The sequence below is a fragment of the Macrosteles quadrilineatus genome, unplaced genomic scaffold (genome assembly GCF_028750875.1).
Source record: "Macrosteles quadrilineatus isolate MER2022 unplaced genomic scaffold, UCM_ALF_1.0 Scaffold_5__1_contigs__length_97177068, whole genome shotgun sequence".
NCBI lineage: Eukaryota > Metazoa > Arthropoda > Insecta > Hemiptera > Cicadellidae > Macrosteles > Macrosteles quadrilineatus.
This window is the reverse complement of record NW_026542598.1, coordinates 75522812-75542249: the sequence shown is the minus strand read 5'-3', so window position 1 is coordinate 75542249 and position 19438 is coordinate 75522812. Positions and strand designations below refer to the sequence as shown.

At 36.7% G+C, this 19438-nt stretch overlaps 2 protein-coding genes across 4 annotated transcripts; one reads left to right on the top strand and one right to left on the bottom strand.

The window, feature by feature from the left end:
- The first annotated feature begins 3154 nt into the window (after positions 1-3154).
- Positions 3155-12086, top strand: LOC128994822 (sister chromatid cohesion protein DCC1). 2 transcript variants are annotated; one of them, XM_054419621.1, is made up of 8 exons: positions 3155-3260; positions 5139-5306; positions 6026-6200; positions 7162-7390; positions 8108-8308; positions 9136-9261; positions 10082-10259; positions 11375-12086. In XM_054419621.1, the coding sequence occupies exons 2-8, from the start codon at positions 5170-5172 to the stop codon at positions 11478-11480; spliced, it is 1152 nt and encodes a 383-aa protein (XP_054275596.1). In that variant the 5' UTR covers positions 3155-3260; positions 5139-5169; the 3' UTR covers positions 11481-12086. The 2 variants fall into 2 exon arrangements, with proteins under 2 accessions (XP_054275596.1, XP_054275594.1); XM_054419619.1 differs by lacking the exon at positions 3155-3260 and adding an exon at positions 3444-3700.
- Positions 12087-14989: 2903 nt separating this feature from the next.
- On the bottom strand, positions 14990-19291 carry LOC128994194 (splicing factor 3B subunit 5). 2 transcript variants are annotated; one of them, XM_054418571.1, is made up of 2 exons: positions 19165-19291; positions 14990-15409 (listed from the first exon to the last, which is right to left on the bottom strand). In XM_054418571.1, exon 2 carries the CDS (start codon positions 15396-15398, stop codon positions 15141-15143), a length of 258 nt encoding a protein of 85 aa, XP_054274546.1. In that variant the 5' UTR covers positions 15399-15409; positions 19165-19291; the 3' UTR covers positions 14990-15140. The 2 variants fall into 2 exon arrangements, with proteins under 2 accessions (XP_054274546.1, XP_054274547.1); XM_054418572.1 differs by lacking the exon at positions 19165-19291 and adding an exon at positions 19020-19148.
- Positions 19292-19438: the final 147 nt, after the last annotated feature.

Here is a 19438-nt window from a genome sequence, read left to right as displayed (position 1 = left end):
AAACATTTACAATTTCAGTTTTATAAAGTTTAAAGTGGTTTTATATGGCATCCCTGTTGTATTTGGTTGTAAAATTGATTCATCCTCAGGGCCTTACAAGACAAAGTTAAAACATGCTCTGTCCTGTTATTTTAAGTCACTTAGATCTCAAAGTTTTATATAGTGGGGCATTTTAGGTTTTTGTACTTCCGGGATGTCTGTACACTGGTAATACCCCGTAGTCAACAAAACTACCCCAAAGAAGTAAGGTAGGTACAGAGGTAACTAACTTGCTTATGGGACGACAGTGCGCTTTCAGTTCTATTATGTTGTGCTGAAAATATTCTTTTGACAAGCAAGGAACAGCCCATTAGCGGTGACCACTGAAGAGAAATGTCTAAGGCACAGGTCTTATGCCTGCATTATTCCATACATTGCAGTAAGTATATTTTATTTTAAAGAATAATACAAATATTATACAGAAATTCCAAAACAAAAACAAGATGTCAAGCAGATTTTGTTAGGTGCGACTGGTTCGAGCATTGACTATTGGACCAAAATAATCAAAGGTGCTAGCTTTAAATATTTTGTTGAATTAGACGTCCCATCCCAATTGTCGTATGTGAAGTGAGCCACTAATGATTGCACTGATGTAAATTACTGATTTCTGTCAAATATTTGGGCTTTTGAACCAAAAATCTTATTCAAACTTATATGTAGGCTCTAGGATTATTTAAAAGTAAAATATATCATAAACAAATATGAGAGAAAATAGAGCTTAGACCCTAAGCACAATCTTACACAGGCTCACAGAGATGTTCTTATTGAATGAAATTTTTGCAAAAGCTGATCCATATAGATTATACGTCTTCTTTTGTACCGCACCTATCCAAAAAGTCAATGGTACTTAGGCATGCCATAAATAATTTATGGATTTGTCACTACCTCACAGAAGTCATGTCCAAATTGTCATTCAAAAAGCACCTGTGTCAAGGTTACTCCGAATAACCAACTCATTGGCAAAATTCATTTTTATATTATTTTATCTATTCATAAAACTTGTCTTTTCTTCTTATTAAACATACCTACTACTACCGTAGATAAAACCATATAAAACATACTCCACCTACATTATATTGGTACTAATTTTATGTTTTTTTTCACACCATTATTCATCTGCTTTTTTGGGGGAACGGTCCAAACATTGGACATACTTGGATGGTCTATGGTTCTAACTTTGGTCATGTTGCAAGGCAGCAATCAAATCAATGTGCAAAGCCAGTATTAGCATAGATGAAGTAATATAATACTTCATCTATGGTAGGTATTAGTAATGCTAACGCACCTCTGGATTAACTATTTCTATTAACTAACAAGCCTATGCAACTAATGGTTAAAAAACCAGGATCAGTCAAATGACACCGGCATGTCAATGTAGTACTGATATACATCCCCACCACAACAAACCTGGAGACTAAGAAAATTTGAAAATTGGCTAGATTTTCACAAACATTTTCATTCTGATGTCTTGCCTATTTAAATAAGAATAGACCTTCATTTATTTATAAGAATCAAGAATTTTTATTCATTGTAAAGCGCTATATAAGTGCTTAGATTAGCCTAAAAACCTAATAAATTGGACTTTTAGAACCTCCTAGCCCTCTTAGATCCGACCCCCACGGGTAAGTACTTTTAGTTAAAGACCCTTCCCTACAACTGTAGCAAATTTGGCTTATAGATGAATTTTTCCTCCATTTGGTACATTTTTCTCTTTGTTGCCTGGACCTCATTCAAGTGATTCAAGATTCATGAGATTTATTATACCATTCAGTAATAATAATAAATAAAATAGGTAACGTCAAATACTAAAAATAAATCAAACCAATTAGTATAAATAAATGAAATTTTTACCATTAAACCATGCTGAAATTGGTTAATCTCACACAGCAAACCATGCAGTTATGGCAAAAAAAATGAAATTGTGACACATACCTAAGTTTATAAATAAAATTACAAATTAAAACAATGGCCAGCCTTTCAGAGCATCATAAAATTCAACCGATTCATAAAAATGATTCCTTTCTAGTCAATCTTTTACAATTTTGGTAAATTTAGACTTCGGCAACGACCGAACACTTTCTGGGAGAGCATTGTAAAACTTTAACAGTAATTTTGCCTGTAACAGGAAAACAGTTATTAGTTTTACTCAATCTATTTCTACTTAAATGTAAATTGTTTTTGTTTCTTGTGAGATATGAGTGGACATCCTTGTTGCAAACAAGATTTTCTTATCTGATTTTTTTTTCTTTGTAAATATAGACATTCACAACATTCATAATGTGAAGTTCAGCGAACAAATGCCTACAATGCTCCAGACAGTGAACCTGACATATTATACTCAGATAGCCTTTTTCTGAGCATGCGGGGAGTGACCCCACAGGAGTGTGCCATATACAATATGGGCCTGTAAAAAAGAAAAGAAAGCAAGTCTCCGAAAGTTAAAAGGTAGTTCAGAGGTCATCTATGTGGTCATCCCACGCAAGCTCCGAATCCAGGGCGAAACCCAGCAATCTTTCAGACTCATCACTGGAAATATTTTTACTAAGGCTAAACATGATTTCTTGAGTTTTGGCCGCATTTAAGGCCAATTTATTTCCATCAAACCATTGAGTCGTTTCATTTAACAATGTGCTAATAGAATTTTTTGCCATAATATGACCAATATGTGTAGCAAAAATAGTGATATCATCCCCGTACGTACATCAATATATCATTTGGGACACCATAATACAAGTCATTCATGGCAACAATGAATAAGAAAGGTCAAAGGATTGAGTCCTGGAGGACTCCATTGCTTAATCGCTAGAGATTTTGACTCATCCCAGCCCAGGATACAACCTGAAACCATAGATAAAACATATGTTTTATCTATGCTGAAACCTATTTTCAAGGTAGGACTCAAACATTTTGAGCACACAGGCTCCAACCAAGGCCCCACTGGGTCCTTGCTCCAACACCATACCTTGAAAGATTTTTGACAAGTAGGTCATGCGGCACACAATCAAAAGCGCGTGACAGATCATATAAAGAGATCACATTGGGAAGTACACTTTCTTCTGTGACATTACACTTCATGGTACGACTAGTACCATATTTATGTTGAAACGACGAAATGATGACATTGCATTGCAAACATAGATTAAACATAAACTTACTCCCTTATTGCAACTGCGTAATCGGACCAAATATAGATCAAAATATTCCAAATATACTACGTTTGTGTAAGTTGTTGATTTGTAAGTATAGAGCTGCATGGCACTAGTATTTGGCCTATGCACATTTATTGGAGGAGTGAAAAAATATATATTAATTTTTCCCGCCAGTTTAGTTTCATATTGGTTTTGTTTTGTTTTGTTTTTGTTGTTTCGTGTTATTTTATTTTGTGATGTGACAAGCAGTTTTTAGGTTAGGATATATCTCGGTTGTTTTTATTTTTGTTTATACCAAAAGATTGAAGTGGAAACATATTATACGGTTATTTTTACTACCAAATATTTGTATCCATACATATTTATCTTAATTTAGTTTGAATTATTTAACTTAGTTGTATATTTAGCCAAAACAAGAAAATGTGTCAATAACAACACCAACACCAGTGATAGCATTTCTTGGGACATTACATTACCATATTAATAATGAATGAAGGTGCTTCAACTCGAAGGTAACTTGGGGATTTCCCTTTCTAGGCATCAGTTATTGGCCAAATAATTTAGGTTTTGATTTTGGCTTTAGTTTGCACCCGTCCATAGTTTTAGATGTCGAAAGGTTTGCACCTAAGTTAGTTCATTTACTGTAGGCTATGGGTAGACTTCCGTATCTGTTGTCAAAAACAACCGAATAAAAATATAGATTGATATACCTATTATTTCATTCAACAGATACGGAAGTGTACCCGGCTATATCAAGTCTGTAAAACCCCAGATTTCATATCAGTCAGAATTACCTATGCAATATCCATAGGCTATAAAATAAGCTTGTTCTCCGCCCAATTTTACCCTGTTGCCCATTTCAAAGTCAGACTCAGTAAAAATTAGAGAATTTTAGGTCTAGCTTTTGTAAAGGCCATTTTGAACCCAACCCCTAACCTTACTGATTTTACCATATAAATGTTACATTGAGACGTTTTATTCTTACCTAGGCCAATTAACTTAACTTTGAGCGCTTTGGGGATTTTGTAGCAGCTGCAGGTTAGGGCCTATCTCATTTCTACAACTGCTTTGCTGCTACTAGGTCTTGGCAATTGCCAAAAACAAACAAAATATCATACAAACACTGACAAAAAACTTTTTACTCTATATTCAGTAACTTAAGGAGAACATTAACTAATTGTCAAGTGATGGGAAGATAGTGGACCTACCTTAAGGCAGTTTTTAAGTTATCTTGTTGTGTCCCACTAAACTTAAGCTTACCACATTGTAGGTTCTTTTACAAATTGCATTTATTAAGTTATTTGATAAAAGCATATGATTGGTACTTCTAAAGGTCAAGACGCAAATGAAACAAAACTGAAAGAATATAATTGCAATGGAAAATTTGGGAAAGATTGGTGATAAGAACAAGGTTAAAGCAGTAGGCCTACTTACTGTGGCTACTAAAGTAGAACCTCAATAACAAGACTCTCATGGGGTTTATATTAAAAGACTTGTTATCGAGGGTTGACTTCTTATTGAGGTTTGCAGTAACATGTGATTCGGTGTAAAATAATTTCAAGAGTATTTTAAAATTGCACTTGTTATCAAGGGTGGCTTGTTATCGAGGGTCTTCTTATCAAGGTTCCACTGTACCATACTTACATGCATACGGCACCTTTTGAGTACCTAGTCTAATAAATTCTGTCAGCAGATTTGCCGGCAGACTTTTTAAACTAATCTACAAGGTAGCCTAACATTGGGGATTTAGGTTAAAAATTATTAGGCTATCTACAGTAGAATGTATCAAAGTAAGGAAGCCGCAAATAATGGACACACCCCATCCTTGAAGCTGTAATGTTATGGTGGGAATACCAAATTATGCTAAAGAATTACAAATATCAACGTGAAATTTAAAATGGAGATATAGTTGCCAAACTTATTTAGTTTTAGCCAAAGTTATTTTTCCAGCTACGTCCGCAATGAGGAAGATGTTAAAATTATGATCAAACATGCTAAATTAGAAGAAGAAGATTTAAAGCCACTTTCTCAAGCAATTTATTTTTCAAGCAAATTTGACGAGTATAAACTTTTAGAGTTAAACTCTCAAATATTAAGTTCATTAACTGAAGGCCAGAGGTAAGTTACCTGTGATATTTAAGTCTTTTCTCCTTTGTTATTACCTGTGCAATACTAGTAGAGCTCTAAAGAAGAATAGTACTTAAGGTTTTGTCATACGATATTCCCGCATTTTACATTTATCAGAGAAGATAGAACCTGATTTAAGTTAGTTTAAGGAATGGTTTGGAACCAGTAGCCTGTTAAACCACTTCATAATTTAGTTCGAAGTAAGTTATACTAAAATTTACAATTTTATGAGTGTCTTATTTAGGTCTACCTACGTTTTTGTATTTACCGATTTTACAAGTCATTATCATAGCAGCTTTAGCTTTGCAAATATTGATTGGATTTGCACGATGCCAAGACAACTGGGTGGCTATTTCATCACAAATATGAATGTTGAACGGATTAGATGACAGCTTTGTCATTGACTAGGATCAGCTAGTTCATTAGCTAGGATTAGCCTATTTATTAAAAGCCCAATGACCAAAGACAGCTGGGGTCCAGTTTCGAACGATTAAAAATATTTGGACTTTTCTTAGGATCGAACTGGCAATCGTTTGATAACTTTGCGATTACTTAGCTACCTAGCTATATGATAATAATTTATTAAATATTTATATTCTATTGGTAATACCAATAGAATCTTAATATCCTACTGTTATTCTTACTTAATAAAATGTAAATTGCATTTAAAAATAATTTTTTGTAGGTCTATCAATTTTTTTCATTTACAGAGTCGTGTTTCGGGGTTGCAAAGATGATAAGGCAGTTCTTTGCACAAATGATAAAACGTTTGAGGTGAAAGAGGCTGAGACTTCTAACTCGTTGCTTCTTTTACCAACATTAAAGCTTGCAGTTGATTGTGAACCTGTTTCTGAAGATGGGAGCAGAAAGTTGGAAGAAACTGAGGTAGGTCTTTTTGGTTAATAAAAAACATAGGGCATTGTTCATCCCATGGAGTCCTTGTCCATCAGGAGTAACATTACAGAACCTCCAATTAATAATACAGTAGAGTCCCGTTAGTCCAAAATGGTTGGGACCGGGCCCATTTCCGATTACCGAATAATTTTTTTTTTGGATTAAGCGTACTTTCGGATTACCGGTACGGAAGTTCGGATTATCGGGACTCCACTGTACTGTATATATGTGAGCAAGTCACCAAAAGTTGTCTCCGGCCAGGAGACAGTACTACAAATTGAGAATTTGAGTACCTGACTCAGTCAGGACTGGTGTGCGACTCATGATAAGTTCACCAGTCTGCATGACAGAGCTTGGTGGATCCGCGCACCTAAAAAAGTTGTGGTCAGCTCAGATAGAATTAACAAAATAGGGCCTAGGCGGACTCTTTGAGAGTCACTCCTCAAATTAGGCTCTCTTACTTTTGCTTATTGTGTACAAATATTATTTCAGGCAATAAGAATTTGCATTGTCAAGTACAAAAATAATTGAATAAAACAATAAAAGGGATAAATAAATCAATGAATAATTCCTTAAGATTAAAGGGTTGTTGTCTCTCCCAGTTATCGCAAACATGGCAAACTAAACTTATACAATAGGGCTCCTTTACATAAATTTGTATTTAATTTGTTGTGTTTTCTACTCATTGACAGTTTAATGTCTTTTACTAGGGAACTGTCCAACCCCTGGTCTTATTCCTAGCTGACTTAAACTTTTTGCTGGATAGTACCATTATTTATAACCCAATGACAAATGGCAAACAAAACCGAATTACAATCATCAGATTTTAATGCAAGATTACTTGGCTACACAAACAATTATAGGCAAATGATTGAACTACAGGTATTTTCACCTTGTTTTGCTGTTTCAAATACATTGTGGAAATAATTTTCAAATGACATATCATGTTCAGATTGTGGGAGTGTTTCACACATACCTGGAGCTTCGGCTCACCAAGCCTCGACTACGTAGACTCAGAGCATTGTTGGAGCCGAGTAGTTACAGAGGCTCGGAACTAGAGGACAGTCTGCGAGAGTCTGGAGTGAAGTTCTACACAACACAAGACCTGCTGGAGGTTGTACAGGCCAGTGAAGAGGAACTGCTGCATGGTTTGGCAGAACTGGGTGTTTGCCAGATGGACGGTGAGTTGATAAAACAGTCATTTTTACGATGCTGACACAACAGCATGCTTAGTTTAAGCTAAAGATGAGTGAACGATGAGTATGTCAATAACAAATCAGACACCATCAAAATCGTTATAATCTAAAGATAGGCATATTTTGTACGTAATATATTCCATTTTTGATGTTAGCCTCCGGATTACGATGAATATATTAAATTGGTGTAAATACCTGCTTTGTTGTAATCCTGATTGTTGCTAGTGTCGCAACTAGTTTTTACTTTCTACAAAGTCATCTACAGGCATCAAGGATGTCAAAAGTGTGGTCACTTCATATGAAGGTCGTCGTTACATACACAGTACATAAACACACGAATACGAACATTAAAATGTTAAAAACGGTACTTTTAAAACGATTAAAAAATGAACAAAACATTCCTATACTGTACTTATGTAACTGTTTTGTTAGTTTTTTTAATCGTGTTCATGTTAAAAGTACTGTTTTTACCATTTTAATGTCTGTGTTTGTGTTGGTGTGTTTATGTACTGTGTGTTAACAACGACCTTTATATGAAGTGACCACCCTTTTGACATCCTTGACACCTGAAGACGACTTTGTAGAAAGTCGAAACTAGTGCGACAAGCAACAATCAGGATTATTACGAACAGGTATACAGGTATTGACACCAATTTCGTAATATATTCATCCTTAATTTTACTAATCAATGAGTTTGCACAGGTCATTGGAGACTGCTGGAGTTTGATTACCATTTCCGAGTTCTCTCTTACTTCCTGAACCTCGTAGACTCCAACTCTTGGAATGTGATGTGTATCCCCTACAAAGAGACGGTGGATAACTTGGAAGACCTAATGCCGAGACCAATACTCGACCATGTGTTTCATCAATATGCGGAGATGTCCGGGGATAGGGATGATGAAGGTGGGACTTTTTGGACATTTTTAATGAATGATGGGAAATAACTGTTTTGTCAGTCCGTATGGAAAGTAGACCTAGATAGTTTTATGATAGGTGATTTTAAAGGAAATAATTGTTTCCCAAGCTGTTTTTATAGCAAAGATATATCTTTGCTCACTTTATGCTCTCAAGTCTCTTGTCATTGCATTTTTTTTCAATTAAATCACAGAGAAGTAAGGTACAGAGGATACATGCTTATAGGACGACCGTGCGCTTCCAGCTCTGGTATGTTGTGTCGGAAATATACTTGTGATGAGGAAGGAAGAGCCAAAACACTGTTCGGAAATTCCTGTTGCAAAGGATTCTATGTCTTCCTCCACCGTGTGCGTCGTAGTACATGAGGGCAAGAAGGGCGGTGTTGGACTAAACAGAGACAAAGATTACCTATTTTTTTGCATTATGATGAAATGTATTAAATCCATAACTTTTACCAAATGTATTTTCTGGCTCTTGCACCAATTATTCATGTAAGAGATCAAATCACTTATATCCTTTCAAACTATCACATAGTTTTACAAATGATTAATTTTTTTCCAAACAGCTGTGTAACAATGCATTTATGTATTGGAAACGCAAACATTGTAGTTATAGTATTGTTCTTCTTGTCACCATTGAGAATAATCAATATTTATTTCCCAAAGCCCCACATCAGTACTTTGAAAGTATGGGGGGCAAAGCTTGAGGTTCAAAATCAAAACAAGAATAAACTTATAAAGATAACTTAGATTTACAGGTTACAGGTTAACAAAAATCCCAAATAACCATGTAACCAACTTACTCTTTCTATCTAGGTGAACCCTTATACAGTTTGAAGGAAGAAAAGATCTGCAGATTCTTGGCAGAAGTGCTCTTGCGGTCGGCTGGAAGATTTAATCTTCAGGAGTTTCTACAAGCTTGGCAGGAGAGTGTGCCTGAAGGTATTGATAAGTTACACAACATTAACAAACAAACAAATTAATTGTCATTCCATATCGTTGGAGTTGGATACAAATTAAAATTTTGTATTATTACATTTGCTGCGACCAGTCAATAGCAAAGTCAAACCAACCCGATTGCCTGATTAGCTTTCAAATATTTCGGTCTGACAAATTGCAAATAACGCGCGGTGATGTGCTGCGTTACGACGAGAGTCGACGTAGTTCGCTAAAATACCCACAGATAGCAGCACTGCTTGGAACGTAGCTGGTCCCATTGTATTTCCAATTTGAGGGAGAAAAATGGGACAACAAGTTTATTTCTAAGCTTGCCAGACGGGGATTTTACGGGGGGAAATACTACCAACCTACACGACAATAATTGATTATAGACTGGTATTAGGGACACAATTCTTGCGTACCAACCGTCCTCGGCTAGATCCTGAGCCATAATAACAGGGCTAACAATGTATTGTGCACTGTGCCCCCGGTGAAGCAGCCGCCTTACACCACGGCATGCCATGCGTCACCGGGGACGCAGCCGCAACAAATTTGTTAAAGAAAGATAAAATGCAAATAAAACAAGTGAAGTAACGGTTGAGCTAGATGTTTAGTGAGTCATTAACAGTCATAGTCCTCAGTATTCTTCTTTTAGTAACAATCACTGTTCATGCAGCAAATTATTTGTCTGCCATATTTTTGCCGCAGTGAAACATCTCCATGTTGATTAACCTGGCTCAGTGTGAATGCAGAGCTTAAGTAAGTTGGACTTTGAAGGATCTTCTCCAGAAGAAGGTAAATGTTTTGTATAATTCTGTTACAGGACTTAATACTGACTTGAAGCAACTGGCTGGGATGGCTTTGGTTGAATTGAATGCTAAACCTCAAGCAATTTGGTTTTATGCTGAAAGTGAACTCCCAGAAGACATACAAGAAAGAATCAATACACTGTTTCAAGTTCGGGAAAAGTGGACTTTTGATGAAATACATCCTTACATTGAGTAAGTTTATTACTTCATAATGGATTGATCTTGTGATTGTCGGTTAATGTTGGATTGATCCTTGGTAGTTTTATTTAACCCTCGAGCAGGCGCTTCTGCTTCAGCAGTAAAATAAGGAGCGGGCGTATGCGGAGTTTTATTCCGCAAACACTAAATAGCACTAATTTAACTGACACCGCGTCACTGAATTGCAACTGACAAGGAACATAGGGGAATTTGGGGGTAAAAATATTACCCCCTATTTTTGCCCCCAAATTCCCCTATGTTTCTTGGAATGAGGTATGTGAGATACAGAGCCGGACACGACTGCAAACACCCGTAATGCTTATTTATATATCAACAAAAACGTCAAGATGTGGAGGAAAACTCTGCAAGCGCCCGCTCAAGGGTTAACTAGCTGTAATATCATATGATGAAAGATAATCTTCAGGTGAGATACCATTAAGCTACTTAAAAAATACCTGGTGTTTGACAACGGTATTGAATTATTAAGAAAACAAAACATTACTGTATTTATTTTTTTGTGTTTATCGGCTTTAAAACTAAATACAAAACAAAGGGTTGATTCGGTGACACAGTTGATTAAAACATCTCATGTTAAATTTTGTATTAGTTCAACATTCTTTAAAAAGTTTGGTCTTAATATTATTATTGGAATGATGTTTCTAAAATAAATAATCAACGGGGAAAATCTTGAAAAGTGAATGACAGCATTAACAGAAAATTGATACGTTGGCATACATGACTTGTTTAGTAATGTGGTGTTATAAATAAGGTTTCACATTAGAAAAAATATTTTGATTTCAAATACAAATGTTGACACCATACTACAGTGGTCTGCTTTGAGCAATGCAATGCAGCGAGACAGAGAACCAATTGGTTTTTTTTAGCATCATCACTCAACATTTAAAATCCAAGCCACATGGAAAAAATGAGTTATGTATAAATTAAATTTTATGAGGGGCATGTGGTAAATTATTTGTGTTATATAACCTAATACAGTAGAACCTTGATAATAACACTCTCATAGGGAGTGTAAAATAAAACTTGTTATCAAGTTTAACTTCATGATCTTGTTATCGAGGTTTTAGTTTATATATATATTTTTTTTTCAGGAAATTAACAACGGAGAAACTGAATGCCAATGCTCTATTAACAAAATTTGCAAGAGCTTCAACAATTAATGGTGTCCGCTACTACAGTGCAAGGCATGGGAAGTGAAACTGCTTATCAAGAACTTTGTTCCTCGATTAATTATTTATCAGTTTAACTGTTAATCTTTACAAGAAAGCTGTTGGAAAATCTTTGCAAAATCTGTCTGTTTGGACAGAAACTATTAAACATCGAAGGACGTAGTTAACAAAACAATGTAAATACAAATTTGTGTGTACGAGTCCTATTGTACAAGTGATTTGTGTTATGTTTGCAATAACTGAAAAAGACAATACCCTTTTAACTTCAGGGATTTTTCATTGATTATCCACTTAATTGTACAGGGTGTGGAAAAAAACCGATCTATTTTATGTAGGGCATTGTTCAGCAACGGGTTGTCTGGGAGTGGTGGGGTTAGATTCGTTGGAAAGCCTACCTACACGATGCCATTATCTGTGGTCTTAGAGCAGTGGTCACCTGAGCATCGTCCGTTTGTTATCTAGTCATATTTAAAAAGTAATGATTCACGCATTGCAACTGAATGGCAATTTCATGCATTTATTTTTATTTTTTTAAATTAGAAGACGTCGATTCCGTCAAGAGGCACAATCATGTGGTGTGGGTTATAACATTAGAACAATGGCTTCTGCGTTCAAAAAGAAGCTGACAAGCCGTTCAAAGTCAGATCGGACGTCAGACAACTAACATTTGATAGAGTCCGTGCTGCCGTGTACAGTCCTCGTAGGCCCACCCGAAAACAAACATCTGCTTAGAACATGTATGACCGCTCGGTTAACACGTTCACTGCGGGCGTATCCGATCGGATACGGGCCGAGCGCTGTTCAGGTGCTGCCGTTACCGATCGGATACGCTTGGCGATGCCTTTTGTATATCATCGTTTTTGCTCTAGTGTCGGTCGAAGGCAGACCTATTCCACGTTAGCGTGTAGTGGGTGACTTGCTTTTTGTTGTGTTGTAGGTTGGTAGTAAAATTTCCCCATAAAAATCCCCGTCTGGCAAACTTAAAAATCAACTTGTTGTCCCGTCTTTCTCCCTCCAATTGGCAATACGATGGGACCGGCTACGTTCCAAGCAGTGCTGCTGTCTGTGAGTGTTTAGCGAACTACGTCAACTCTTATTATAAAACAGGACATCACCGCTTGTTATTTGCTATTCGTCATACCGAAATATGAGAGCCAATCACCCGGCAATGGCTACGCCTGCCATTCCTGCCATTTGATGGCCCGCAGCGAACGTGTTAAACTTGTTTTGAGGTTTGATCTTAATCCTTATCCCTGCAGATAATCGCAACGGAACCTCTCCATGTCGACCTAATTTAAAGAATGTATGGAAATGCCGCTAAGTTGCAATGACTAAATCAATAATTTTTAAAACAACTCGATAACGACTTGATGATTTGGTTGCCTGTTGCTCAGGTAACCACTGCTCTATGACTACAGATAATGGCATTCTATTTTTGAAAGACATGTTTTTAGGCGAGGTATATTATACTGTATTGGAACCCACCACTGAGGAAAAACCCATTACTACTGTTTGTATACCCTATATTAAAAATGTCTCAGATAAATTAAGGCGCATAAATTCAAAATACAAAATTTGTACAGTTTTCAAAAGTAAAGACACAATTCGTAGCCGTCTCACCAAACTAAAACCTGAAAATGAACAGCAAAACACAAAAAATATTATCTATAAAATTCCTTGTTCGTGTGGTAGAAACTATGTAGGGCAAACGTCAAGGCCAGTGACGGTGAGGATTAACGAACACGTTAAAAAGGTTAAAAATAAGGATAGGTATGGCTCGAGAATCTGTGAACATGTATTAGAGACAAAGCACACAGTAAAATGGGATTCCAGCAAAATTCTATACAAAGAACCGGATTGGAGGAAACGGAACATGGCAGAGTCGCTATTTATGGCTATTGAAGATGAGCCTCAATCACGACCATCAGTGGATGTTAGTACTGTTTATTTACCAATAATTAAAGAAGAACTAGAACAGCTGAGAGACAAGGCCAATGATGTCAAAGGCTTATCTACAATAACCAGTACGTCCACCAACCCCCCTGCCCTCCCCCCCTCTACTGGAACAGCTGATCCGGCAGTCGTGGTTAGGCGTTCGGCTCGTGTACGCGAGAGAAACAAAGTTTTTATTCCCTGAGGAAGCGGGACGTTATCTTGGTCCCGCGAAACGTCGGAGTAAATTAATCCAAGGACGATTTTTATGTGCGTGTATGTGTGTTTGTGTCTTCGTTGTGTTACATTTGACGAGTCCTGGATTAACAAATTAAGGTGAGTGAAGCCCACAAGCTGAACAATACAAGATAATGGCATTGTGAAGGCTTTCCAACGAGCCTACCCCACCACCCTCAGACGACCTGTCGATGAACAGTGCGCTGCAAAAATAGATCGGTTTGTTTGCCGCACCCTGTATACCATTTCATTATCTTATGTACTCAACAATGCAAATTCTGTTCGGCTAAAATAAATTTTATACACAAAATAAGCAAGTAAAAAAAACAAAAACCTAATTTGAGGTGACAAAAAAAATTACCAATATTGTTGAATACTGAGCTTACCACCATTTAAATACTTTAGGTGAGCGGATCCACCGAGCTCTGCCATGCAGACAGTTGAACAGTAGACCTGACTGAGTCAATGATTTAAATTCTCGTTGCTGTCTCCTGGCCGTAGAGATGATCATATAGATATTATTAAGTGAAGGTTCTGTAATGTTAGTCCTGATTTACATTGTACAAGGACTCTGGGATTTTTGCTCCCATCTTCAGAAATGAGTTCACACACTACTGACTCATTTGGTTAGTGGGCTCAGTTGATATTGCAACCGACTATGGAGTAAGGACAGGTAAAAATTTAAATTATGGTTGCCAACCTTTTAAAAAATAAATAACTAAAACCAATATTTATTTCTGGTATAGGCCATAGGTAGGTAGTATAGGTATTAATCAGAAATTTCAGTTCCAAACTTTTAACTGGCTTTGTGTATTTATTTATAAGTTTCTAGAATATGATTTTCTGAAGTAAGCTAGTTAAACTTTATCCCTCTGTTTGTTTGTAATGTATTATATTTGTATAATAAAATATATTTATTTTCTCAGTTTGATCTTTTGTTACTAAAAGTTTTCAGCCAATTTTTACTAAGAGGTTAATGCATATTTTTAAACATTTTTTATTCAGTTATTTAAGTTCTCTCTATCCATCCCTATGGTTTTCTGGGTCTCTATTTTGAAAACTCAAAATTCATTGATAGAGCTTATAACTTGTTACCAAACTGCAGTACAGGTTTGCAACCATATTTACCGGTAATTCATTATACTGATAAAGATAAAAATAAGAAGTTAGTTTATCACCTCACAGAAACCTCTTAACCCCCTCATGAGATCTCTAATCCAAGCTTGTGTTATATTTTCTGTTTTTTTTCTTCCTGACAACAAGAAAGCAAGTTTCTCTTTTGTTAATGCTTGCAAAAAATAGCAATTCAATATTTTTAGAGCTAAGCGAGCCCAAATAGAAAACTGGGATTGTAAATTAACATCAGGCTAAAAATCACTTTTTATTCAACCCAAATTAACACATAAGTTGAATAAAACTTCCTTACAACATACAGATCCAAATACACTTGTTACAAAATACAGAGCTGTAATCTATTTCTTCTGGCTGTAGAAATAGAAAATGACATCAGCAGAAAAAGTTAATCTTCTGGTTTCTCAGGAGGGGGTCCACAAGGTTGCAGCATTTTCTCCATTAAATTAAACCTGACTCGAGCTTTGGCCTCGTTCTCGTTGATAGAGAAGTAGTTGAGCATGTCGAAGTGACCCATGTAGGAAGAGAACGAGTCTCGATGTTGGTTCACCATCCATTCAAACTTGTTGGTGTCAGCATGACCTGTGCCGATATACTTGGACTGCAGATGTTCTAGTTGACTGTGGATGTTGTAACGGTCGCCCATCTTCGGCTAACCTGAAAAGAGTTCAACCTGTTAAAATAGACCAATACAAGCTTATTACAAACAAGGGCTAGGGGTATTTAAGTAATTTATTCTTATCTAGGTTTTGGTTTTGGTGGAGGATGTTCATCAATACTGAGGTTATTTTTTGCCTGAAAGATCCAACTTTTTCCAATAAGTGGACGAAGAGCTTGAGGTGAGATTTGAACCACTGTGTATCTGTAAGTTGTGATAAGGTATTTGAATTCAATTACTTACAAAAAAAGTTTGGTCTGCTTATACCAGCCACTCTTTAATTTAAAAAAATAGATGTTACATACCACAACTTCGTGGTTCAAATCCCACCATAAGTTGCTGGTTCATTTATTGAAAAAAGTCTGATCCTTCTCAGGCAAAAAATAACCTCAATATTAAACTCCCTCCACTAAAAGGCACAAAATAATATGATTTTTAGCCTATTAATTTGGTAGCGTTGTTGCTTGATTCTAAGAGAAATGTCAAACATTTGTTCAATCAATTCATTTTTGATTAATTTATTTTTTAAATAGCACCAGGCTTAAAGCCGGGTTTACACTATGTCAGTTGGCGAGACAATTGTCTTTGCCAATTGGCATCACGTGGTTTTGAAATTGTTGTAGGCCAGTCCAGTTGAACGCGGACCTGTTCACACGTGGCTGACAATTGCCTAGGCATTTTACATTGGAACATGGCTGAGTGCTCATCGTCTGTTGTGTCCCGAGAGGACGTAAAAATAATTTATAATAAGTTTAAATTACTCAAAAACGGCTGATTTAAAAACGTCAAAAACAATTTTATTTTGCATTTTTTATTCCCTATCAAACCAAGTTCCAAGTTAAAAAATAATATATAGTTGAAATATTATGATCTTTAATTAGCCTACGGAAAGTAAATAAAAGAAACGTCTTAACACTTAAAACATATATTTACGCTTATACTGTTACTCAGAAGACAATAAATATACAAAAAAGATGGTAAGTGGTGATCGATTTCGATTGGACACTCCAATCATCATCAGACCCAATAGGCGAATGACTTATTGTCCCTATTGATAGCCTAATTAATTGGGGTACAATTTCTTAACTGGGCTAATATCGATTGACAGTAGACTTCCGTATCTGTTGGCACAAACAACCGAATGAAAATATTGATTATTTCATTCGATATAACTTATCAATCGATATTTTCATTCAGTTGTTTGTGCCAACAGATATGGAAGTCTACCCTCAATTGAAACAATCGAATTGAAAATATTGATTAGGCCTAATAATCTATATGTTTAAACAAAGGCCTGTCTTTTATAAAATTAAACTGTCATAACCTAACCTAAATTGCTGATGATGAAAAAATCGCATGAAGGTTTACTAGCCTAATCGAATCGATAGTTTCAATCCACATTAGCATAGCCCAGTTAAGAAACTGTACTTGATACTTGATACTTGTCTTCTTTATCTTTGACCGTGGTTACGGATTGATAGCGTCAAATTTTTAATACTATATACAGTAATAAAAACATATATTTACAACATAAATACTAAATACTAAGGCTGTGGCGGAAATTTCAACCCGGCATGAGAGGTTCCTCTATTAACTCTTGCACGCTATATGTAGAGGGGCCTTTGCAAGAGAGAATTGCTCACTGTGACTTTAAAAGCTTTCATTTCTAAGTTCCTGACTCTTTCGGGCAGGGTGTTAAAAATCTTTATAGCAGAGTGCGGGTAGCTCTTTTGTGTTAGACTTAATATCTATAAGTATAAAAGAGGATGTTTGTATATATATTTGTTTGTTTGTTTGTTTGGGGGTGATAAACTCGGACACCGCTGAACCGATTGCCACGAAACTTGGTACATACGTGTAGAATGTCATGGAATAGGTTTATACACCATCAATTTCGTGATCCGTCCAATAGGCTCCGCCCCAGTGGCTCTGGAGTTTCCCATGTTAACCTTATGAGAAATGGAATTAATGAATCTTAACAGCTGTTTCAATTAAACAAGTTGGTTCTGTTCTATGATGTTCAATAGCATTAAAGTTACAAGGATTACCAACAGGGTGCAGCACTATTATTTCTTTTACATTTATGACAACAGCTAATTTGCAACCAAAAAGGTGAGTGAGCGTAGCGAACGAGCTAACCTGAAGGCAAGTGAGCGTAGCGAACGAGCTAACCTGAAGGCAAGTGAGCGCAGCGAACGAGCTCCAACCTAAAGGTGAGTGAGCGTAGCGAACGAGCTCCAACCTAAAGGTGAGTGAGCGTAGCGAACGAACTTCAACCAGGACGTGATTGAGCCATGCGAACGAGATCATCTTGAAAATTAAGAAGTTAAACGGGGCAAAGCTCGCGGGTTACAGCTAGTAGAATAATATAGAATTAGAATAATTAGACGGCAGCGAGGCATGTCCAAGTCATGAGCTCTACGTGTTCTGTGGTTGTGATGGCTACTTCTGCTATTAAAGCTGGTCAGGTTCTCTTTTAACAGTAGGCTGTTCAGGACATACTGGCTAGCAACGGTGAGGATACCCAATTCTTTAAAAAGGGGTTGGCAGTGTTCTCTTGGGCCGCAGGATGTTATGACTCTCAAGGCTTCCTTTTGCAGCAACAGTATATCCTGGGCAGAAAGAGATTGGCCCCAGAGTACTATTCCATACAGTATATGGCTATGGAACAAGGAATGGTAGATGGTAATCAAGTAGTTTTTAGCGATAACCTCTCTAAGCTTCCTGAGAAGGTAGAGTACTCTTGATAACTTGACGCAAACCTTGTCTGTGTGAATGTTCCAGCCTAACCTAGGGTCAATCCAGAATCCTAATAACTTGACAGCCTCGTCCTGCTCTATTCTCGATTGCAGAGTGCAGATTAGGGATTGGGTTTTCGCCTCATTAATTTTGAAGCAGTTTGTTAAAAACCAATCCTTAGCCATTTCCAGCAGGTTGTCTCCCTCTGCCCTCAATTGTTCAATGTTCTTCCCCCTATTGAACAAGGTGGTGTCGTCAGCAAACAATAAGGTTTGTCCATTTGGGTCCAGATCGTTGATCATTATGCTGAACAACAGGGGTCCGACCACCCCTGCGCCTCATCTTGAGGCACCCCTTGCGGGATAATCTGCACCCTTGAAGAAGTTCCATTCAAAGACACAAGCTGCTTTCGGTCTGCCAAGTAGCTACTTAGGGTGTTCAAAACTGCGCCTCCGATACCATACCTCTCAAGCTTGGCCAACAGTATGTCGTGTGAAACTACATCGAAGGCCTTGCTCAGCTCGCAGAGCCTCAAGAGAACCGACTCGTTTTCCTCGAAAGCATCTGTAATGGCACTAACAAGATTCAAGAGAGCAGAAGATGTTGAGCGCCCACTCCTGAAACCATTCTGAGCATTTGAAAATAGTTGGTTGCTTTCAAAATATGCTGACAATTGTCTCTTCATTATGGTCTCCAGCACCTTGGAGAAGACTGGCAGGATAGAGATGGGTCTATAATTTGCCGGGTCGGAAGGATCACCCTTCTTGTAATTGGAAATAGTACCCAATAATTGCTTAAGAGCTATAGACTAGGCCTAGCTCAAGCCCAGTAATAGCCTAAGTAGGGCCTAGTCAAATAAATATATCAAACCTTAGTCCAGAAGTGGAAACAACGAAGCTTGTTTACGTACGGTAGTAGGTCTACTGTGGTCAAAATAAATAAACGTTTCTATTTTCTAAATTACAGATATAACATAAATAGACACAAACTCGAAACTCATCTCCTGTTCACGTACCTAAATCAAATAATATCAATTTTATCAATTGAATTAACTTGAATTAAGAATTAAGTAAAATTAAAATATTTTGGTTAAGAGAAGAACAATAAAAACACTTTCGTAATCGTTTCATAGAAAAAGCTCACTTCACTCACAAGCTCTGTTATTACATCTCTGTACCATGTAGCTTTCACCGGCTTTCACAAGTATTTTTTTTTTTCTGTAGAATGAACTATTTTTATTCCTAAACAACAAACACTGCTGTAATAAGCAAAGAGCTTAAAAAATAAAA

Excerpts from the sequence above, each read along its gene's own strand:
- LOC128994822 (XM_054419619.1), top strand. The coding sequence starts at position 3,675 with ATGAATGAAGGTGCTTCAACTCGAAG. Across the intron at positions 5,307-6,025 it reads TCATTAACTGAAGGCCAGAG|AGTCGTGTTTCGGGGTTGCA; the intron begins GTAAGTTACCTG and ends TTTCATTTACAG. Across the intron at positions 8,309-9,135 it reads CGGGGATAGGGATGATGAAG|GTGAACCCTTATACAGTTTG; the intron begins GTGGGACTTTTT and ends CTTTCTATCTAG.
- LOC128994194 (XM_054418571.1), bottom strand. The coding sequence starts at position 15,398 with ATGGGCGACCGTTACAACATCCACAGTCAACTAGAACATCTGCAGTCC.